This window comes from Meriones unguiculatus, chromosome 18 (assembly GCF_030254825.1).
Source record: "Meriones unguiculatus strain TT.TT164.6M chromosome 18, Bangor_MerUng_6.1, whole genome shotgun sequence".
NCBI classification, from domain to species: domain Eukaryota; kingdom Metazoa; phylum Chordata; class Mammalia; order Rodentia; family Muridae; genus Meriones; species Meriones unguiculatus.
The window spans coordinates 31,833,616-31,858,599 of NC_083365.1; the positions used below are offsets into that span (position 1 = coordinate 31,833,616).

The 24,984-nt window shown below is 39.7% G+C and overlaps 1 protein-coding gene across 1 annotated transcript; it reads right to left on the reverse strand.

The window, feature by feature from the left end:
- Positions 1 to 2,223: 2,223 nt before the first annotated feature.
- On the reverse strand, positions 2,224 to 12,710 carry Lin7c (lin-7 homolog C, crumbs cell polarity complex component). The gene is made up of 5 exons (XM_021627522.2): positions 12,584 to 12,710; positions 8,920 to 9,038; positions 8,309 to 8,380; positions 6,467 to 6,676; positions 2,224 to 5,917 (listed from the first exon to the last, which is right to left on the reverse strand). Exons 1-5 carry the CDS (start codon positions 12,618 to 12,620, stop codon positions 5,762 to 5,764), a joined length of 594 nt encoding a protein of 197 aa, XP_021483197.1. The 5' UTR covers positions 12,621 to 12,710; the 3' UTR covers positions 2,224 to 5,761.
- Positions 12,711 to 24,984: the final 12,274 nt, after the last annotated feature.

A 24,984-nucleotide genomic window follows, 5' to 3' on the forward strand; every position in this document is an offset into this window, starting at 1 on the left:
AATCTTATGTAAGAAGTGGGAAATAGTAGGTTATGGAGAGGTTAGGAACCCCACAAGGAGAGCAACAGAACTAGAAGATTTGAACACAGGGGTCTTCCCAGAGACCCATACTCCAACCAAGTACCAGGCATGGAGATAACCTAGAACCCCTGTGCAGATGTAATCCATGGCAATTTAGTGTCTAAGTGGGTTACATAGTAATGAGAAGAGGGACTGCCTCTGACACAATCTGATAGGCCTGCTGTTTGACCACCTCCCCCTGATGGGAGAGCAGTCTTACCAGGCCACAGAAGATGACAATGCAGCCACTCCTGATGGGATCTGATAGACTAAGATCAGAAGGAAGGAGAGGAGGACCTCTCCTATTAGAGGACTTGGGGAGGGGCATGCATGAAGAAGGGGTAGGGATGGTGGGACCAGGAGGGAAGGAGGGAGGGGCTTATGGGGGGATACAAAGTGAATAAAGTGTAAAAAAACAAAAAAACAAAACCAGACACACTATACCTGTTAGAAGAAAAAGAGGGGAAGAGCCTGGAACTCATTGGCACAAGAGACAACTTCCTGAACAGAACACCAACAGCACAGGCTCTAAGAGCAACAATCAATAAATGGGACCTCATGAAACTGAAAAGATTCTGTAAAGCAAAAGACACTGTCATCAGAACAAAATGACAGCCTACAGACTGGGAAAGGATTTTCACCAACCTTTTATCTGACAGAGGGATAATATCCAGAATATATAAAGAACTCAAGAAGTTAAACAGCAACAAATCAAGTAATCCAATTAAGAAAATGGGGTACAGAGCTATCAAATGGCAGTGAAACACTTAAAGACATGTTCAACGTCCTTAGCCATCAGAGAAATGCAAATCAAAACAACCCTGAGATTTCACCTTATACCCATGAGAATGGCTAAGATCAAAAACTCAATTGACCACACATGCTGGGAAGGATGTGGAGAAAGGGGAACCCTCCTCCACTGCTAGTGGGAACGTAAACTTGTACTACTTTGGAAATCAATCTGGTGCTTTCTCAAGCTCCTAGCTCTTATTGAACACAAAGGCACACTGGATTCTGGCTCAGTGCTGGGTTCTGGTAATGAGGCCATCAGTGTGGATTCTCTTATGAATACAAGTGTTGCTGGACAAACTATTATGAACTAGTTGGATGAATTAAGTCCAAGAAGAGGGCTTGCTGACCACCAACCTCAACTCTGTTGGCAAATTTCTACCTTTTGCAACATGCACAAGTTCCCCATCCCTGCCTCTGGGTTCAAATGTCCCTGTCAGGGATTTGAGCCACCTTGAATTACCCCATCTTAGCTTGATTACTTTTGAAAAGATCTCACTACATGTATGGTCAAGGATTAGAATTCCACAACTTTTTTTTTTTTTTTTTTGGAAGGGATCTAACATTGCATTGCAACAGAGTTAAAGGTCAGGTCACATCTAAACTGCAGGCTTTCAGAATGTTAAAAAAAAAAGCCAGAAATATAATTTTCATATTACATCTTCCTCAAAGTCTTCACAGATGCTTTTGTTGCATCCTGGGCTGACTCATTTTTTTTTTCCCCCAAGACAACTGGGGTAGGGGGTGTGCAGAGGTGAGTTTCTAGGGATCAAATCCAGGGCCTCATTATGATGTGCAGGCACTCTGCCTCTGAGTAATAGCCTCAGCCCATGTTTTTACTACCCATGCAATCCACTGTCTACAAAGCTAGAGGCAGGACATGCTCCTTCTCACATAAGTACTAGAACAACTTATTTTCCAACAATTTTCATTCCGAGTATGGTCTCACCCCTCAAAATGGCACTTTTAAGTAAATCTGGCAATTTACTTAAAAGCTTCACTTTGCATGGGTATTGCCCAAACATACAGGTCATAGTACAACTTGCAAGAGTGGTTCTTTCCCTGGCTTGCTGAGCCATCTTGTTGCGCCGGGCACTTCCTTTTGCTAACAGGATCCTAGAGTTAGTATGTGAGGCCTGCACAGCCAGTACTTGCAGGCAGTCTTCAAAGAGCTTTACAGACTAGGCGTTAGCACAGGCACACTGACTGTAGATGACATATGAGGAAAAGCTCTGCAGGGCATTCTAAAAGAAGAGAAATACCTGCCTAAGGTTCACAGAAAGGATGGTGATATAGGATTTAAAGAGAGTAGTGCGTATCACTCTGTGCCAGCCAATCATGTCACACCACCTCTTGAAATAAAAGAAGAGAAACTTTTGCTTAGTTATATTTTATGAAAGGCAAACAAAATACAGAAATCTGAAGCTTCATTTCAGGAACCACCATGGATTTTGCTTTTACTTTATGTAAAGGTTATTTTATACAGAGTGTTCAGAAATACATCTATTTGTAGTTATATCAGTTGTGTCAAATGCAAAGGACAAGCACGACTCATACAAATATATTCAAATAAGCCTTAGAATCAGAATTTAATTGCTAAGTGATTCATCTACTGAAAAAAGCACTGTATCACATTCCAAATTATTTTCTCAAATTAAGAGTACAAGTGTATCAAATCTTTGCCAGCATTTTTAAAAACCACGTCCAATTACAAATTAGTTTTAAACTCCTTGAAAATTAATAATCAAGTGATTTCCCCCATTATGTAACTATTATTACTTCAACAACCTTTGAAGAAACATTACTCATAAATTTTGGAGAATAAAAACTACAAAATGAGATTGTTGCCAGAAGAGACAATGAACTGTAAGTTAGAAAATGCACAAACAGACATTTATTCAGGAGTACAATTACTAGAGTCCTTATATATCTATAATCATTCCACATTATAATCACAGGTACTCTTTTAAGTCTATACCAAGTCATGCTGACAACGTTTTCCAGGTAAGCCGTAACTGTATCTTCTATTAAGTCCTATTCACTTTAATTGTAAACAAAGTACTTGAGCAAAATACCTTAAAATTTTACAAGATGATCTTAAAAAGTGAAACATCAAATCCTAAGGGACAAGGCTATATCAATGTAGTAGCGCAGTAATAGACAGGTAAGGAGCCGTATGCAGATGGCACAGAATCATTCCTCACAGTGCTTTCACATCTGCAGTATTTAACATGCTCTTCCAAGTAAGAACCTTTAAAGAGAAACCACTAAAATTTTACAAATGAGTTACTGGTAAGTTTTATTTTTAAAAAAGAAAATAAAGGTAATTGTAATTATTTTGTTAATAAGGAATGCCAAGTACCTTTGAAGTTCATAAAGAAGTACTAAGAAATACAATCAATCTTTAAGTAGCTTCATTTTAAATGTAATTCCAGAGTCCAGTATAATTGGAAAGTCTATGAGCTAGTGCTTCTCAAACCTGGGTGTCCATCAGAACTAGGCAGAAGGAGCGTCTAAAGACAACAACTTCGTCACGTGAGACTGTCAATCAATAGATAATTTTGAATTAATTGTTATGAGAAGGGACCTAGGTATTTTAAGAAGATCTGCAGGGCATTCTAACACGCAGCTAAGGTTGCGAATCACCAACTCAACTCATTATGAAATGTTTAAGAAAATAAATGGAAAAGTGGGGTTAAGGGAAATTTACATTTGTAAGTTACAAATCAAACAAACAGCCTCTTATATATTTACTGCCTCGTTTTATTCACAAACCATCCATTTATTAGGTTAAAATTCCTTCACTTCCTTAGTACACAAAGACGACTGTACACTTGGACTGAATTTTCCTAAGGCCAGTATTTAAAATTCTGAGCTACAAGAATCGCATCAATGAAAGCAAACTAGTGCTGCTCATGCTCCACAGTACTAAGCAAAGCTATGTATTTGGCTCCTTTAAGTTATTTTTACTTTAAGAATTAGAAATAGGTGCCAGCCCACACGAAGAACATACTGTGAATTACTGCAGCAGCAGAAGAGCTTATTCAAAGTACTCAACAAGAAAAGTAAGTGACTTCGCTGAGATTCTGCAACAGCTGACACACAAACCAGGAAGCTGTAATTCTAATGGACCGCCGATGCGTCCTCAGGAGCAACTGCAGCTGGAGCAGCAATGCTAAGACAAGGTTTCCCCAGGGTTTACGTGCCCTGTGATGCAGGCATACTAGCACAACAATAGTATTACTGTTCTCTATGCACCCAGACCTTTCTTTATATAGAGTTTTAAAACAAACACCTCTAATAATTTTACAATTAAATTAAAATATGTCATACTCTTCTAATCTACTTTGGTCTCAACATTTTAAAAACATATCAGCTAATTTTGAAAATATACAATTCAACATGATCCTATCAATATCAAGCACATTTTGTAGTGGACTAAAGACATTCAGCCATGCACAATCCAGTGTTCAATTCCTAAATGATAAATAACAATGCTGATTGACTTTTACTCTGAAAAATCAATGAAAATTGCAGTAATCTTGTAAGACTCACAGTGCTCACAAACATGCAGAAAAACGTACACATTTCCATTCTTCCTGAAGGAATGTTACAAAATGCCCATAAAAAAAAAGTAAGTAAGTCGTAATTATGACAAATTCCTACATTTTTCAACATCATCACTTAACCCCTTACAAATGTTCCTATAATGTGTGACTGAAAATGAAACAACTTTGATTTCAGCTTGTACAGGACCAGTCACAACTGCACATCGATAGCTGCCTTTCAGTAAAATGGTGACACCCAGTGGACAAATGGTAAAAAGTATTGTTTCAAATTCCCTCCACTATTCGAATCATGAAGACATGGAGCATTCTGAGCCCTACTCATTGTGAGGCTTAAGAAACTGCCTGTTGCTGGATCTTCAATGCTCCCTTCCTATCTAGAGTCGGTACTGACGCTGGGACAGGAAGAACGTGCGGCTCTCCAGGCTTCAGAGGCTGAAGTCATCACTTTCTCGTTTCCATTTTCCCCAGCACAAACTAACTGACTCATTCCTCAGCATGAAAGAACCAAAATATGAGAAATGTATTTAAATACAAATGAATAGCATAAAAAAATTTGAAAAGTTGAAATCTGAGCTTTTTTGTATGTATAATTTATAACATACTGTTAAATATAAATAAGGAATTTAATCAGTAATGCTAATAATCAAATTACATCCTCTCGCCTCACTGCTTAAATATTATGAAATACGTATTTTAGCAATGATTGCTTCAGTGTTTAAAAACTTACTTTTATAAATCAGTATCAATGAATACATTATACATTGTTTAAATAAAAATGAAAGGTTCCACGACAGTTATGATATACCACTGATTAGAGATAGTATATGTATGTTCCAAGTATAAAATGCAGCAGAGATGCCAACAGTGTGATAAGATGCTGCAGGCAAGACCGTTAGGTTTAATTTCTTGGAAAACTAAAAAGAAACTTCACAAAGAAATTACAGTAAGCAAAAGGAAACATCGGAGATCTGTTATTTGTAAATAAGTGGCCAAATGAAGAAAATTTCTTTTTAAAAAAAGATTAAGAATGTAAAAGTACATTTTAATATTAAAAAAGCATTTTTTAAAAATCTATAACAACTTTGTGACAAAATCTGCATTTGAAAAAGGCCTGTAAAAACAGCAGGACAGAACTGCCCTCATCACCTTTTACTTTTTCTCGTGAGAAAAAAAGTGTATGCTTCTCTACAACCATAGTGATGCTAAAATAGGCATTTATAAAATGGCAAGAAGATTTCACGGAAGTTTCTGGTGTTTTACAATCACTGGCATTGAGGCCATCAGTAGGTCACAAGTAAAACCTTTTTAGCTAAAAGCAAAAAGGAACATAAGTTTTTAAATGATTAGGTCTGTTGTCTGCGTTTTGCTGATCTCATTTTTTCAAAGCGTGACTCCATTTCTTCCAACACTTTCGGTGTGTACCGTACAACTAATTTAACCTTCCCTTGGGCTGCTTTCAGTAGCTCTACAGCTTTTTCATGGTGCTCTCCTTCAACACTCTGAAAAAAACCCACACATACAAGAAACAATTAATACTGAGGTTACAAGTAACCTTACCTGTAACAATATTTAGTACAAAATTAAGTAAAAATGTTACGTCATTTCAGCACTATAAAAATAACCTTTCTCTACCACTTTAATCAACGTGAAATCCTCTGAGACACATCTGTGTACACTAAGAACAAACATATCCGTAGTCAGGCCTTACTATTGCACTAGGTCTACACTAGTAAAAAGAGGGTCCACTTCTGAGTTACTGCTGACCCACACTGCGGTATCCCAGAGCCACACTGGAAGCACACGAAGAAGCACCTGCCTAGTATGCGCAGGTTCTGAGTTTGGTCTTCAGTTCCATAATAACCTCCACTATCATCGCCAAATCAAAGCAACAACACAACACCATACCAAGCAGTAACACCTGGGCTTCTCTCAAAGGATTTTAAAAATCAGTTTTCCCCTTCTAGCTACTGATTGATTGCCCCAGTGCACCCCCAAGTGGCTACCACACATTACTGCAAATAGCAAATAGCAATACAAGGTATTCTTACCACTCCATTAACAGAAAGTAGCTGATCTCCTCGTTTGAGGCCCCCATGTCGGTCAGCAATTCCACCTGGAATTATCCGTGAAATATAAATTGGTGAGTTTTGTTCTTTGCCTCCCATGATATTAAATCCAAGCCCCTCTTCTGTTTTGGGGAGCTCAACAACTCGGGGATGAGAGTGCCCTTCACTGGCAGCAAATGCAGCAACAGTGGCCTGAAAGAAAAAAATGCACACACCTAAGAACACAACTTGTTTTTGAGGTGCTGGGTTTGAATCCAGAGGCTCAGATATGCCAAGCATGCACATTGCTCTACATCCCTAGCCTACAAAAGGCACTTTTGAAGAACACGGCTTTTCAGTGTGGTCTTCTACAACTTCACTGTGTCTGTAAGTCAGACAAGTTTATAGCAGATAACAACTGAAAACAGTACTCGGAGATCAATTATGTAGAAAGTAAGCTAATTATATTCTAACACAGGGTTACATTGTTTCCTTTTGCTTTTAAAGGCACCATTTTTATTATGGAAACCTATGGAAAAACAAAAAGAGAAGGGAGGAGAATGACGTTGAGACTTACTGAACACCAACTACTATCTCTGAAGCACTAAAAACGAGCCCATTTTACAAACAGAGCTAAGGATAAAAAAGTGTTTTCCTTTCTGAGACAGAGTCTCATTTAGCCCAGGCTGGCAACAAACATGTTACAGAGCTTAGAATAACCTTAAATTTCTGCTCCTCCTGCCTCTACATCCCAAATGATGGGATTATAGGCATATGCCACCACACTCGGTTTTATGTAGCGCTAGGGATGGATGGAATTCAAAGCCTTATGCAAAGCCAGGCAAGCACTCTATGAACTGAGGTATACCCACACACCTCGCCAAATCCCAAGTTTCTAGGGATTTCTAGGGACTGTGACAAAGGAAACCTACACATTTAAGTATTTGTACTAAGTATTCCCTTTGTGAACCAGTAACTAGCAATAAGACATAGCCTGCTTTGCTACTAAGTGCTTGCAGTATATGTTAAAGTATGCTAAGCACACATGATATACATCTAACTCAAATGTCTTAGTTATTTTAGAAAAACTACATTGGTACCAAAAACAAACAAACAAAAAAACCCAAAAAAACACACAAGAACATGCCATCTATGGCCTTGAGGAGGTAGCCTAGGACCAACCCTGTCCAATATGTACAGGGCCAAAGTCAAGGGAAAATCCAAGAGAAACTTAAGAGCATTCCCTAGGGTCCCTAGAATTACCATTCACTTAGTGCAGTGTGGTACAAGGAAAGTAGTGTAACTTCGGTGTTTCCTCGTCAACAACAAAGTCACCCTCATCGATCATGAAATCAATGTTACCATCTCTATAGCTCACTGAATACAAGTCTATGAGGCATGATATACATACTACTGTATTTTCAATGTATGATCTAAATAGCATCACAAAACATCTTATAAGCCCAATGAAGCATTATTATTCTTCGTAGTGTAGTTTCAAAGATAAGCTAGTTTTCAAAGCTTACAATGAGTCCAGTAGCTGCATGTCAATGTCAAATCTTTATGAGTTCTGCATTGTACACGAACGAACACACACACACACACACACACACACACACACACACGTTGAATCACTGGCCAGTGAGCCCAGAGACTATCCACATCTTCACTCCTCTACCACGGGGGTTACGGACACACCATGGCCAGCCGTCACTTGGGACTTGCGGATCTGTACGCAGATCTTCATGCTTGCAGAGCAAGCAGTTTCCCCACTAAGCTATTTCCCGAGCCCCATTCTAGATCTGGTTTTGGGGTTCCCTCTTTATGATAAACAAAAACCTTTACCTTTGCAGTTGCATTAGCTCTCACTTCAGGGCTACTACTGATGTCCACAGTCTCATAAACATGCTCATATACCTGCAAAACACAAAGTTTTCATCATATTTTATACTTAAATTTTGAAATGTATTTTGAGTTATCTGCAAAATTAACAAGTATATTAAAATTTCCAAAAGGCAAATATGCATCTTCATAAGATGTAAATGCTTTTCTATTAGGAATTTCAAAGCAAATTCTTTTTCTTTTTTTGGTGGCTGAACCTAGGATTTTGTACATGCTAGGCAACCATTTTACCACTGAGCTATACCCCTAACTAAAAATTCCCCCCCCCCCAAAAAAAAAGAGAGAGAGAGAGAAAAGATACCAGCTCTGTCTTCTTCCTTGCCTCACATCCCTTATTTCAGGCAGGCTGGTCTATAATACACTATGTAGCCCAGCCTGGCATGTAACTCATAGAAATTCTCTTGTCTCACCCTCCTGAGTGCTGGGCCTACAGACATTGAGTCACCATGTCCAGGGCTATTTTATTTTCTAAGTCAGTTCTGAGTCCAAATTTCAGTGTATGTCTGTGGTTAATTAACTAAAAATTCGAGGAACTACCGATGATATTAGCTCACCTCTCTCACAGCATTGCAGAACTCACTTTGAAGGACTCTTTGCAAAGCCTGAAGTTTCTGTGGTGGTACCTCTCCGCTCCTCTGTAGTTTCTCCAACAATTCAATTGCTCTGCAGATATCTACGGGAAACAAAACAATTCCTGCTGAGGATTTTCCTCATTCCTTTAGAGCTTTGTAGAAGCTGAGATTAATCCACATGCCGGCCAGGTGTGGGACCTGATGTGAATGTCTTCCCTGCAGAGGCTGAGCCAGAATGCTCACACCTGCTAAAGGTACGCTTCACGCAGTCCCCAAAACAAGCAGAACAACCAAAAACCTCCAATCCTTCAGAGATGAACAACGTAGAGTAGAAGGATAGATTAGATCAGAAAAGCTAACAATCAAGAATTATTTAGTCGGGCTGGAGAGAAGGCTCAGAGGTTGAGAGCACTGTCTGCACTTCCAGAAGTCCTGAGTTCAATTCCCAGCAACCACATGGTAGCTCACAACCATCTATAGTGAGATCTGGTGCCTTCTTCTTGGGGGCAGTTGTACATGCAGACAGAACATTGTATTCACAAATCTTTAAAAAATTATTTAGACAATAAAAATTTTACTTAATCATCTTATTTGTAACAGAACCAGACAAAAAATACAGGAGACTAGTGCTAGTGACATCACTGTTCACTTCCTGAAGGAAAACATGTTACATTATGTACATAGAAACTGTTCAATTAACACATTAGCTGAGAGGAATGCTAATACTGCTTTAATACAAACATGTTTAGAAATGGTTTACAAATCAGAAAGAGAAAATAGCTTTATCAATCTGGTTTTAATGCCTGTGGTTGTGGGTAACCTGGGGTAAGTTTCCTAGCCTGATTTGTAGTCTTTTACTGTAAAACAGCAATAGTAGTACTTCCTCGTATGGGAAAAAGAAAAGGGAATAAAAAGACCCAGAAGCACAGATGTTATGTCACATTGGTACACAGTATCTTAAGAATATTATGGCATTAGGGGCTAAAGAGAAGCTTCGGCAGTTAGGAGCACGCCCTGATTCCCAGCACCCACTTGGGCATCTCACAATTACCTAAAAGTGCAATAATAGGGTCTGAGAGCAGCACTCGCGCCCAACACCAAGAACTTAAAAAGAAAAAAAAAATCAAAGAATTGCACACACACACACACACACACACACACACTTAGCATATTAGGTAATTGTCACTGGGAAATGTATAAAATGTTTTATGAACAAAGAACTTTAGAAAACTCAGATTCATGTTATAACAACTATTAATCATGACTTCTGTTCTGATTTTTTTCCCTAAGGCTTTTCTGAAACCAAGCCTCAATATATTACTACTGCTAATCAACAGAAATTTCAGTAAATTTTAATTGTGTTCATTTACCTCCAATGTCCAGAAAATGTACTATCTTATATATTCTAACCCGTGTACATTTTTGACTTGAGTGAAGGAAGTTTTCATTTCATGCTATACTAAAGAACCTGATAGTTATCTCACAGAATTAGTTAGGACTTTTCTTTGCATTTGCAGATAAAAAAAGAGTCTAGATAAATGTAGTAGAGAAGCAAAAAGCAGATTAGGTTTTAGATAATAAAAGCTTAAACGCTATTAATCAAGCAGACCACCTTCTCTCTGATTTCCCACCACTAGAATGCTAGTGCTGATTCACCAGTTGTTGATTTACAAAGTCACAATATATTATCCACTTTAAAATCCTACATAAAACTGGGTGTGGTGGGGCACACCTGTGACGCCAGCACTTGGGGAGGAGGCAGAGGCAGGTGGATCTCTGTGAGTCCAGAGTGATAGTATATGGATGTAACAAAGGGAGTCCAGGACAGCCAAGGCTACACAGAGAAACCCTGTCTTGAAAAAAACAAATAAAAAACAAAAACTAACAAAATCCTACCTAAAGGGCTGGGAACATAGCTCAGCGGTAGAGTGCTTGCCTACCATGTGCAAAGGTCCCTCAACTCGATACGCAACATGATGGAAAGAAGGGCCGGGGATGAGGAGAAAAAGAGAGGGTAAAGAGAAGGGAGTCCAGCTAATCAATGCTTGGAAACAAGGTAAAACCTAAACTGTATCAAACATATGCTAACTAAGTTTGTGCTCCGGTGAATTATGCTTTGATGATCTAGAAGCCGAAGAGGAACCTGGTCATATGTACTGATATTCTACCATGGAACTGCAGTACGGAACTGCTGAGAGTATGTTAGGTCCACCTGAATTTTCAATCAGAATCACATGCGATATCATCCAACTTGCTTATCTTGCTAACTGCCAACAACCAAGTAGTACTTCATTCCTACCAACACTTCGGCTTTCTCCTGTATAACTGAAAACTCTGTAACAGCAAAAAGCAAATGTCAAGAGGATAAAGGTACACATTTTGTGCTTCATTTAAAAATACAAAAGAACGCCATCTTGTTAGAAAGTTGCAACTATTCATGTTATCACCAACAAATTTGTTCCTAATTTACAAAGCACATCGACACTATAGTACTCAAGAAGAAAATGACACAGCTATAAGCCTACCTTGGCTTTTCCTCTGTCATAAAACGTTTTAATTAAAACCATAGTAGGATGGAGAGAAACAAGCTCATTTATTAAAAAAAAAAAAATACTTCTACATGGTGACTACAATAAAAGGCAAAATTAATCATGGAAGAGCACAGTGTGAGAGGCACGACGAAAGAGGTTCTTCTTAAGTACATCAACTTCAAAATTATTTCCTTCTTGGACAATATTAATACTGAGACTAACTGTGAATACTAGTATATGCAAAGTAATGTCAAACTCCGTTCCACGCTTTGTTTGCCAAGAGTACTTAAAATACTTAATTCATACTTCCTGACTACTCTGACTTCCAGCTGTAAAAAGCTTGCTCTGGTTGTCTGAAATTTAACGATTTGCGCAGGGCAGAGTTCAACATTGGAAATCTGCTACTGCCTCGGTAAAAGTATTTTCACAGGCTTCTGAATAGGTTTCCTTCTCATGACTGTTTGCTCAAAGAAGCCATCAACCAACCGGTTTCCAACCGGAGGGCTTAGAAGTAACGAATGGCACCGCACTTAAAAGTGATTTACAATCCACCACTACTCCACCTGGTTACGTAATCTCCTTCTCAAGATCAAGTCGGATGGATTTCTTTTTTTTTTTAAGCATCCTCTCTGTGGCTGGAAGGGGTGCAAAAGCTAGGAAATTACCAACTCAAAAGTCCAGGAGGTTGTGGTCAGAGCAATGACAGGGTCTGGGCTTAGCTGGGGGCGAGGGGCGTCTCTGCGGGGGCGCGCCGGTGTCCGCCAGGAGGGCGCGGGGGCAAGGACGGCGGGCAGTCCGGAACAGCGCGTGTGGCTCTTGCTTTTCGGAGCGAGGAAGCTGACAGCCGCTTCTGCACGGCACACCCGGGGAGCGCCTGGGCCTGCAGCCGCGGGCAGGTCCTCGGAACCCGGCTACGCCCACGGTCGGCGTGAACCCAGGGGGCTGGCGAGCGTTCGAACGCCACCAGCGCCTCCCGCCAGCCCCGCTCCGGCCGAGGACGGGCTCCCGGGACCGGTGTCCCCGCCGCCTCCCCTCCGCTCCGGCCGGCGGGCAGAGCGGCGCGTCGGTCCCGGCCCGCTCCACGGCCCCGCGGCCGCGAGACCCGCCGCACTCACCCCTCTCCAGCCGGACAGGTTCTCCCAGCGCCGCCATCTTCTCTTCGGCGTTGCAGACCCACAGGAAGTGACGACAGAGAGGCCGCGGTGGAGCCGGCCGGGAAGCCGGAACAGTGAGGGCGGTAGTAACGCGAGAGCGACAGGGATGCGGGTTAACTCTGCAGGGAGGCTGCGGCTCAAGTGGCCTTCGCTCCCGGGCCTGTTCTCGCCCACTTCCAGTAACCTGACGTTGAGAAGAACCATGTCCCAACCTGTCCCCTGCCTTGGGGAAGTCTTGTCATTAATTCCAGGCCTTGCTTGACTAATGGCAGCCTCTGACCTTGACTTAAACACCGTCTCTCGGCTGCGTACCCCATGTCCGAGGCTCCTAGAAAGTCTTAATATCCTAGCTTGCTTTAATTAAAATAATAATAATAATAATAATACAATTCGAATTTTACCACAAGTCTGTTTGAGCTGAAAGGCAGAGAATACAAAGTAGTTGGCTAGGAGAAAAGATGCTTTGATATACCACAAAGTAACCCATTTTTAATTGACCTTTTTTTTTTTTAATTTTTGTAAAGGAAGTATGAAACATTTGTTTTATAGGTCCACTTTTTAATTTGTAAGAGTTTTTATATGGATGGGTGTTTTGCCCTTATGTATATCTGTGCACCATGCCTGGTGCCTGTAGAGGCCAGAAGAGGGCGTCCGATCCACTGGAGTTGGAGTTACACATGGTTGTAAGCTGCCATTGTGGGTGTTGGGAATCCAACCCCAGGTCCCTTGCAAGAGTAGCCAGAGCTTTTAATGGCTGTGCCATTTCTCCAGATCCTCATAGGTCCACCTTTTAAAAAACTATTGGAACCCAAATCTTTTTAGTTCCTAATTTAAGCAAAATTTTCATGAATTTCTGTGTTAAGTTCTCAACACCCCCACGGCAGGATTGTTTCAATAACTGGCTGTAGGTGAGAAAGCTGCCTTTGCTTTTTTTGTCATATCCATCCTCAAAGGATGGAGTGGATGATGCCTATCCACATTACTGATGTGACCTTTCTTTGATTTATCAAACAAATGCAAGCTCTTTCAGAAACACCCTGACCCATCCCAAAATAATGTCTTACCAGCTATTTGGCTCTTTCTGTTGTTTTTTCAGACAGGATCTCTATGCAGCCCTGGCTGTCCTAAAACTTGCTATGTAGACCAGGCTGACCTCCAAATTCTAGAGATCACTTGCCTCTTGTCTCCAGACTGCTGGGATCCAAGTCCTGTGCTATCACTTGTGGCTCTCAGCACCTTTCAGCCCAGTCAAGTTGATACTTAAGGTTGACCACTGACAGTTTCCTGTTGCATTTTAGGAAAAAGCTGGGGCCCTTGTGGGCAGCAGGCCCTGCCACAACTAGGGATGCAACAGAGTACCTGGACTGGCCTTGCTGATAGCTCAGGTGGAGTGGGTCAGGATTCCAGTTTAGCTGCAGTGACGTTTTCCTCCAACACAAAGCCACAGTCATCTAAAGTTGAAGATAATGAAACTCAACTGCCAGAAGCTCAAGTTGGGTAACTCCCAGGTGCTACTGGAGCTGCAAACCAAGCCAGACCTTTAGCAAAGCTATGTGAGCTCAAAATCAAGGTGGCTGAGGAGCCTGAGCTTGGTAGTACCTGGAAACAATCCTAGTTGTTGTTCCAGTTCCTCAACTGAAATGTTTCCAGAAAATCCAAGTCCGGTTAGTGTGTGCATTGAAGAAAAGTTCAGTAAGAACCAAGGACTCCTTATTGCTTAGAGGAGAATTATGCCTAAGCCAACTCAATAAAACCATACAGAAAATAAGCCAAAGTTTCCCAGAAGCCACACGCTGACCTCTGTGCATGCTGCAGTGTTAAGGAATTGTTCCTCCCAAGTGAAATTATGAGGAAAAGGATCCACTAAACCTGCATGGCAGTTGGCTCATAAAGGTTTACTTCGACACAACACAGCAGAATAGTGGAGCACAAGGTCAGATTTTAGCCCAGTTCCAGGGAAGCTGAAGACCTCCTGACATCCTTAGACATTACACATACTTGCACACAGGCAGAGCAGTCATACACATAAATCTTCAACCCTCACAAAACAAAGATACAGCCCTTCTTCTGAGTGTTCAAAGTGCTAGGATAATAGGAACATGCTGCCACAAACCTGACTAGATATATTTTAATAAAATAAAAATAATGAGAGACACAAGGAAGACCTTAGGGAAGATACTCAATCCTCATTCAGAATACAATACACCTCAGAATCAGGAGAAGACAGGGAACAGGATAGGAGACTACTACAGATGGGCTCTGAAAGAATCTACTGATCAAGGTATTGAAGCAGATGCTGAGACTCATAGCCAAACTTTGGGCAGAATGCTTTGAATTTTATGAAAGGGGAGATAGAAAGATCTGGAGGAGATAGGAGCTCCAAAAGGAGACTAACAGAGACAAAAAGATTCTGAGCTCTGGGGGACCTACAGAGACTGGTACCCCCACCAAGGACAATGCATGAAGAGGACATAAAACCCCTGCTCAGATGTAGCCCAGAGACTCAGTCTGCAGATGGGTTCCATAGTAAAGGGAGCAGGGGCTGTCTTTGGCATGAACTCAGTGGCAGGCTCTCTGATCATCGCCCCCTGGGGGTTATAGCCTTGCCAGGTCACAGAGGAAGACAATGCAGCCAGTCCTGATGAGAGCTGATAGGCTAGGATCAAATAGAAGAGGAGGGGCATGGAGAGAGGGTGGGATTGGGAGGAGATGAGGGAGGGGGTCACAGCCAGAATACAAAGTGAATAAATTGTAATTAATAATAATTATTATTAAAAATAGAAAAATAATGAGAGACAAAAGCAATAATATTAAATAAGGCAAAACTTGATGTATTTTATATTGGAATTGAAGTTGTATTAGTCTCATGTTTAAAATTAGAAATATTCACTCTTGGTTACAGAGTTCATGAAAATGTATAGAAGACCTACATTGCAAACACTGTTTGAGTACTTAGCACAGACAATGGGGCCAGTAAGATGGCTGGGGATGGGCAGCATAAAGGCACTTGACCCCAAACCTGGAGACCTGAAATGTACAGTAAGGGAAGAACTGACCCAAAAGTTATTTCTGACCCTCATACATATACTATGGTATATGCTCTCCCCGCCCCCCTGCCCCCCAGTAAATACATGAAAAAAAAAAAAAAGAAAAAAAGAAACCCTGAGGTGTGAAGGATTAAAGTTTAGATAATTTTTTATTTGTTAGATATAAAGTGCTTTATTTGGTATTTGAATCCCATTCAGCAGTAGGGAGTCTGTGGATTTGCTACTCTTGATTCCTAGTTCAGTTAGCTGTGTCTGATAAAGGCGAGGTTGACAACACAGGGATAAGTCTTTGGGCAGAATTGTTTGGGCATGTCTGGTGTAACATTATGTATGATATTTGGGAGAAATTCTACCAGAGAAGCATCTCAAAATTATGGGAAAGCAATGACCAACCTATCAAGGGCTCTGTTCCTCAGTCAAAGCTGACCATCACGGTAATGTGTGCTCTTGTTTTGTTTTTTGAGACAGGATTTCCTCTGTGTGATCCTGGCTGCCCCGGAACTATTCTGGAGATCAGGCTGGACATGAACCCAGAGATCCTCCAGCCTCTGCCTCCCAAGTGCTGGGATTAAAGGCATGTGCCACCACCATCCAGCTCTGTATGGTCTTGAGAATCGTACATTCTCATTTTTGATATGTTTCTTTATTTGTCAGGAATATTGAGGAAGACTTAACTGCAAATGAAAATTACTTGATGGTACATAAGGCACAGCAAATTAATATAAACATTTATTTAAATATTTCTTAAAGCATTGGGAATTTAATGAATTATAATCTTCAGATATGCATTTTTCTTATGTATGTATTTAGTATTATATAGGTGTGGAGAATTGAACTCAGTCCTTAACATGCTAATAATTTTAAAAACATTTTCAAAACTCTTAGTGATTCTGACACAGCAAGACACAATGAACTCTATTTGGGGCTCAAAAAATTATTCCTAGGGCCTTTTCCAAATAAAATTATTTTTCTCTATAAAAACATAGAGGCAAATTACTAAGAGAATTACTACAATCTTACAAAGAGTTTTCTTGTATAAAGGGAAAGATGTCCAGCTGATTCTAAAATTAGTTTACATTATTTGAGGTATAGGTAAAGAAGAGAAAAGTTTTAGGAACTTCAGCTGAGAGGAATAGATATGATTCAAGCTGACTAACCAACCACCCATTTGTCCTCAACATACAAAATAAGAAAATGTGCTATTGTGTAAAGAAAAGTCTCTTCCATAATGGGCAGCTCTGTCAGAACTGGGGGTGACCTGGTGCCTATACCTTTACAGAAGGCATGGGTCAGTGTTCTGTATCTCGGAGGCAGTTCTTAACCTGAGTGAGAGAGCAGATTTGGTTACCTCTTATGCCATGCCATGAACCCATTCCCCACACCTTCTAACCAGGACCTTTTCTTCCTGTGGAAGGGGTCCTCTTCTCCAGTTGTCTCTGCCTGTCACTTCCTGCCTCAGAGATGAAAGGGAACTTTAAAATTAGAAAGAAAAGTCTGGATCTAGGCAAGTCTAGTGAAAGCTAAATTATGCAAATTTAGTTTTTGTGTAAAAAAATGAGAGTCCTAAATAAGCTACTAGCCCATGGGGGAATTTTTTTTTTAAACTCAAGAGATTGTAATCACATCAGTAAAGCCAAGGGGGAGGGCAAGGAGGCTGTCTAGGGAAAGAGGAAAAATGGAAAGTGATATGAAGCAAGATATTCTAACGGTTTACTATTTTATTGCCTGTTGAGATGTACAGAAATAGGCACTTTTATATAAAATAGTAATTGAAGAGGGTTATGTCTTTTAAAGGTTTTTGATAGTGCAATTACATTTTTAACTTCCTTTTTTCGTTCCCAACCGAGTTGATATGGTATTCACTCCTTAGAAAAGTTAAACATTGGGCAAATATCTTCCCTTACTTAATGTGAATGACATGGTCAAATGCAAAATAGTTGGCATTTAAAATGAATTAAGTGTGTTGGGAATGCAGTTCAGTGCTAGGCAAGAAGCCCTGGATTCCCTAATATTACATAAACCGACTGTGTTGTTCCATGCCCTTAATCTCAGTACTTGGGGTTAGAGGCAGGATGATCAGAATTCAGTTATTTTTGGCTGTATATTGACTTTTGAGACCATCTTGGACTACATGAGACCTTGTTTCTAAACAAGCAGACAAACAAAATTAATACTGCATCTCAGTAATTGGTCTAATCAATTAACCCTGAAAGTATGGAGAAATCTCTACATCCTTTGAAAGGAAATTTTCATCATAGAACTAAACTCTCACTCAGAGTTCCAGAGATCTAAAGTAAACCCTGCTTCTCTGGTTCGATGGGTTTCAGATTATATTAAAGTGTAAGTGTTGACTTTTTAATGTCAATTGTTTCATCATCACTCTGAAGTACATATAAGGCACAGCTTGATATGTTTTTCTGGCATCCTCCTGACGCACCCTTGCCCTAAATAAATCTGTTTGCCAGGATCTTGTCGCTTAAATTAGCCATCTCAAACTCTTGATCCTGCCAACACAGGCGAATGTGCCAATGTTCTCAGCATCTCCTGGCACATGAGCTGTTGCCTTTTTCTTTGGCTCTCTATGAATACCTGAGGCCATCATATTTCCTTCACAAGTCTGACTGACATGTCTCTGAGTAAGAATTTGGGATTTGTTGGACTTACTCTGAGGTCCCTTACAGAGTGTGTGTCCCCCACAAAGTATTTTCAGTTACACAATATATATTGTTCAGAATTTATCATGCGCATACTTGCAGACTGGCAGAGCCACCTGCCAGAGATGAGAACCTTTTAAGTTGTTGTCAAACGTCATAAAATATGTTCCATGATTAATTTTGTGGGCACAGACTGGTTTTTGCACAGAGTCCAAAACTTGGGATATGTCACAGTGACTAAATGGCACTGGCATGCTGAATGAATTTGGAATTTGTTTTGTCAAGTGTGGGAGCAGGCACACAGATGGGCTTTGATCCAGTGGTGCTTTTTGGAATTCTCATTATAGCAATGATGTCACTTGTCACGTGGAACTGGTGATAATCCTGCTAAATTATGAAAAAAGCATGACAAGAGAAAGGACTGAGCCTGGAAAGTTTTCCCTATTAGTTGACTTTTACTTAAAGGATGTAAGCTTTGTTTCCAGTCTTTAAAAACATACTAAGTAAAAATATAGGTTGGAGAGGAAACACACAGCCTTGAAAAAGACCAACCTCATCTGGGCACCTTCTCTTCTCAGAAGACGTGAAACAGAATGAACTGAATTTTAGATCACACCATAAAAACACCTTTCAGCTGCAAAGCAGAGCCTATATTAGAAAAGCCAAGGAGTTTTGTTTTATAAGAAAAAATTGTCTATCCAAAATATCAGCAATCATGTTGGGATATAGAAAAATGCAAACAAAATTGTTACATGATAAAAATGTTCAACATAGTTCTCACCAAGTAGGAACATCAGAACACTTAGGTGTTTGTAAAATATGTTCATGATGCAGCTAACAGCATGCTTAGAGGGAAATTGATAGCTTTAATATCTATATTTTTAAAAAATCAAAACAAGATCTAAATCAATAATCAGTATTTATTTTAAGGTGTTTGAGAAGCACATACTAAAACCAAACTATACAAAAGAAGGGATGACCAAGGCTTGGGCACATGGACAGGTAAATACCAATAACACAGAACTGAAAACATGGAGCAGAAATCAATGCAGTGGAGAACTGAAGCCTATATTTGATCTCTTCTTTATTTTTTCTTCTTCCTTCCTTCCTTCCTTCCTTCCCTCCCTCCCTCCCTCCCTCCCTCCCTCCCTCCCTCCCTCTTTCTTTCTTTCTTTCTTTCTTTCTTTCTTTCTTTCTTTCTTTCTTTCTTTCTTTCTTTCCTCCTCCCCTTCTTTTAAACAGAGTTTCACTATGGTAGCCCTGGCTGGCTTGGAACTCACCATGTGGATCAGGTTGCAGACCCAACTCCCTCTGCCTTCTAAATGCTAGTATTAAAAGCCTATGCCACCACACCTGATTTCCATTATTTAATCTCTTAAAAAGACCAGCTTAATGGAAATTATTTAGCGGGGGTAAGCAAGAAATAAAGGAATACAAAATTAGGAATAAAAGGTAGCAATGCATTACAATCAACCTATAGGAATAAAAAGTAACATAAGGGAATGCAAAACATTGCTGTCTCTCTCTAGATATGCACATAGTACCAAATACAATATATATCTATATATATAATGCAAATTGTTTAATTTGTTGACATATATTTCTAAATATTCATGCTACAGTTTTACAGAGTAGTTTTTTTTTTTAATTATCAAGCATGGCATGAATGTTTATATTCTCTCAATCCTATAAAAATTTGGAGGACATATATTTCTGTTTAAAACTTCTGTAAACCATACAGCAGGCACTGAATATTTTCAATTTCAATTTCAAATATATTTTCAAATTCCAATTTTATATTTGTGAATTAGGATTGGGTAAAGCTTCATACATACTACCAAAGTGAAAAAAAAACATTGGGTATTTACCATGGGAAACAAACAAATATAAGCAGTTAGATATGTCTATTATAATAGACATTGTTTGGCTCACCTTGTTTGATGGTGAGCCAGCATGTTTTAAGCATCCTTTTTTTTTTAAATTCCACTCAATACTTTAATTGTTTTTTTCCCCATTTATCAGAACTTTGCTAGATGCCTCTCTCTGCTGCAATGCAACAAGAAATAGCCATATATTTGCTTGTCTATTTGTATTTATATGTATGTATTATGTTACTTTTTGATGTGACAAAATATCTGACAGAAACAATTTAAAGGAACAAGTTTTTTTGTTTGTTTGTTTTTTTGTTTTTTGTTTTTGTTTTTTTTTTTAACTCACAGTTTGACAGTAAAGTATAGTCAGTTCTATGTCTTTACAGCCCAGGATACAGAGCTTAGGCCAGAGATGGCCTATAAAGCCAGGCTGCTTCCAATGACTTACTCTCTCCCTCCAGGTCCCAACTTCTAAAGGTTCTACAAACCTCCCCAAATAGTGCTACTAGCTAGGGACCAAGTCTTCAGACATATAAGCCTGTGAGTGATATTTTGCATCTAAACGGTGGCTACTTGCTTGTTTTCGTCTTGGTGATTGAGCCCAGGGTCTTGTGCATGCTGAATGCATGCTCCACATTGACCTACAAACCCAGTTCCAAAGTTTATCATTTTTAATGGCATGAAGCTCAGCTATAAAATCTCAATGCTGAACCCAAAGAACAAGGAGAAATGTTATAAACCTCTAGTGAGCTTCCACACATCATATCGCAGCCTTTAAAACACCCTGAAAGGCAGCTCCTGGAGCATCCTAGTCAATTGATTCTTCCCTACCAGTCCCCTTTATTACAGTATTCACTCAGTCAACTCTAAAGTTTTCATGGATCAGCAGAAAGGACTGTCCGACGGGGCTCTTCCCTCAAGAACCTTTCAATCCATTTCAGTAGAAAAGAGACTCAAGAAAACTTTCTCTCCATGGGTTCACAGTTTCTTTCTCTTATTATCTGAAGCACAGGTCAATAGTTTAAACTTCAAACTCCTTCAGTTTGCAAACAAACTCACACTAAATTCAAGAAAACCACATCACTTTGTTAACCTAGCCCCAGTTTGAAAGTTAACATTTATTTACTCAACAATCAGAAGTTCCATTTGGGCATGGTGATACACACCTGTGATATGAGTATTCAAGAGGCTAGGGCAGGAGAATTAAAAATTTGAAGCTAGCCTGAGCTGCATGACAAGACACTGTTTCAAGAAAGAAAGAAAGAAAAAAAAAACAATAACAATGGAAATAAAATTCCCTCATGTGAAAATTAAAACAAAAAATAAATGACTTCAGATTTTTTTTTTGCTTCCTATAACTTTCCTGGTATAGAGAAAAATCTTAGCAACATTAGAATAATTAATAGCTCCTCAATATTTCCACTTAAAGCGTCAATTAAATGGTTAGTCAGAAGACAAACAGACCAAGACAATAGCCTGATTAATTAAATGTAGCAAGTATGTCTTAATTACTCAGTATGGTACTGTGCTGAGCTCTAGAAACATTAGTCTCTCAAGCAGCTTAGACACTCGGTGGGAGAACATTGGCACACAGGGGACAAAGGAAAGACGGTGCCAAATGTTTTTATTGGAGTCCTTGGTACTCTGTGGCTTTAGCTGCAAGAATTTTGATAGAGATTCAACGTGGTGTGGGATAGTAGGGAGAAAGGAGTTTGCACTGGAATGAACCAGGGCAAGTCACTGAGCAGAGGTGCTCAGGTCGTGGTTTGTTTTGAAACCCACAGGACATTGTGCAGTATCTGGGCATGTGTCACTCCAGACACATGCTCCTTATTGTCCTCCTCTGCAGACCTGCACTTGGCCTCAACCAAGCCATTCTTGTGTACCTTCTCAGATGCTTTTCTTTCTGAGTGGTACTTTTCCTTTTGGTGCAACAAATCCTTTAAAACCGGTATCAGAGGCTGGGGTATATAGTTCAGTGTTAGGATCCTTGCCCTGAATGCATGAGGTCCTGGCCTTCATTTCCAGCATCACTAACATAACCGAATAAATGATGAATAGTTTAAAATGTTCTCTTCTCTGCTACATGTGGTAAAGGCCACAAATGTTGCACTGTTTGCTCAAGTTTTTGTTCTTTGACCAGAGAATACCCCAACATGTGTGCGTATGAATACATGTGTATGTGTGTGTGTGTTTGTATATGCATGTATATGTGTGCTAGTCTGTATGTGTATGCATGTATGTATGTGTGTTTGCGTGTATATGTTTGTCTGTGAGTATGCATGAATGTTGGTGTTTGTGTGTGGGAATGCATTATATTCATCTGTGACTCTCCAGGAGATATAAAAGTATTATCTAGGCTTATTTCCTAGGTCGTGTGGTCATCAGTTGAATGAAGCATGGGCAGAGTAAGTGACAGAGAGGAGCTCTGTATCCACATAACTTTTGTTAGGTGGTTGTTAAAACAATATTTTTCCTTTTTAATTTTATGTTTTGAACTTTATCTCCTAGCTTAAATATTTCCTTTTGACAGATGATACTGTATCAGGAAAGAACAAAAAGAATATGGCTTCAAGCTTTGGGCGAATAGGCTAAAATCATGTTTAATATGCTTTTTAGAGTACTTCCCTGTTATTAATTTAACATTGACCTGCTTATTAAGATTCCATTATTAAGGAAACAATTGTAAAAATCATTAAGAGCTTCTACAGATCTCAGTCACTGACTCATCTCGCTAATTCTCAATGAACTTGACCTGAACTTCCCTCATTCAGAATATCAGGTGAAATTTCGTTTCTCTAAACATTACTGAGCATTTCTCCTTGGGCTGATTTTTGTGTTTTGTTGTTATTAATGCAAAGGATGCTCTATGCAGAAACAGCTGCACCCTTGAGACTGTGACAGAAATGGGCTGAAGACCCTTTCTAAAATATTCTACTCTACAGGCAATAGCAGCACTCTTACCCCAGCAATTGTCAAGTTTTTAAGCCTTTGAATTGAATCATGAAGCATATAGCCATACCTGCATCTTTAAGTGGAAGTAAGAATTTTCTGGCATCAGAAACCTACTCTTTTAATGTAGGTAGTTTATCCTTTCTGCTTGTCATTTTATCTTGTGTTATTCCCCTGGAACTCATACTTCTTCACAATTGAATAAGCTGCCTTAGGTCAGTGACTGTCAACTCTGCAAGCGTAAGATTGGATGGGAGAGCCCCTGGGTTTCAAAGTGCCCTAAAATTCTGGCATAACCATTACCATTTTTTTTCTTCCTCAATACTAAGAGCCTCTACAGGATATGATCAAGGATAATCCCAACACTTCCCTTCTTATCCAGGTTGTCTGGTCATTTCTAGAGTCTAAATTAGTGCGATTATTCTCTTTCTTGACCACATTCCTCATTCCCTACTCCTATCCATTTTTATGCCCTGAAGTCTATCTCCAGCAAAAATCTCTGTGGTTTTAACCTTCTTTCTAAATGTCTATGACCCGTTATTGTTCTAACTGAAGCCTGGACCTCCCAGTCTTGCTTTCTTGCAGCCTAGCCAAGTGGTGCTTGTTTTTGTGTGTTTGAGTCCCCTGGCCCCACTGCTCATGTTACTTTGAGTCAAGTAAGACTACCATCATTTCAGTTCCTTTTCTTAAAAACAAAGTATGACTTTTGTAGAGTCAGTGAAATAGAAGCTGTTGATGGTATATATGTAAATTTGGGGTAAAAATTTGGACTTTGTTTCTTTTTCATCACTCCAAACAGGCCATGTTCTCATCTCCCTCAAGGAGTTTTGGCATGGAAACAATGACATCATGGCTAACTGTCCTTCCTTTGTAATCATCATCTTATCTGGGGTTATTTCTCATATTCTATGAAGAGTTATGCCTCCAGTTTACTCTCACCCATTCCAACAGCACACACGCTACAACTCTTTATGATTTTTACTTCCATGTAAATCAGTGTCTCTCAGATTTCCTAACGCTGTGACCTTTTCATGCAGTTCCTCATCTTGTGGTGACCCCCAACCAAAATGAAATTATTTTTTGTGGCTACTTCATAACTGTAATTTTGCTATTGCTATGAATCATAATGTAAATATCTCGTATGCAGGATATCTGATATGTGGCCCCAAAAGGTTGCAACCCACGGGTTGAAACACGCTGATGTAGAAAGTCATTTCAACACTCTGGTTTCTGAGTGATTTGAGCTGTTCATCTGTAATAATCTCTTGCCTTCCTAACTTTGGCCATTCATTCCCACAGAACAATCCATTCACACCCTACTCTGATATGGACATGCTTGTCCTTCCACAATCTCAGCCACCGGCAATTTACTTCTAGGGCTACCACCTCAGATATTTTCCAGCTCACTAAAAATTCTTTGGCTCACCGTGTTTTCATCATCCTTTATGTTCCATGTGTCCTCATTACCTCCTTATCTATCCTAGATCTTAGTCCCTCGTGATACTAGCTTTACATGCCCTGGCGATTCTTAAACACCCTTCCTTCTTTTGCAGAATTTCCATTCCGGTTATTTATAATCATCTACCTGGTTTGCACCCATATCTGATTGATTATTGACTAGAGAAAAACACCCCACTTTATTGTGTGGTCTCACTTAAAAGTCATAAATCACTAAATTTAGTGGGCCCCACAAATTCTGATGGATTTTCTTACTCTAGTCATTCTCCGCAACACCGTTTCAACCTTTTTTTTGTCTCAACTTTTTAGCATGTTCTCCTTCCCTCTCCCTTGAGAGGATTCCAGAGGATTAAGAAGGAGGATCCCATTTCTGTTTCACT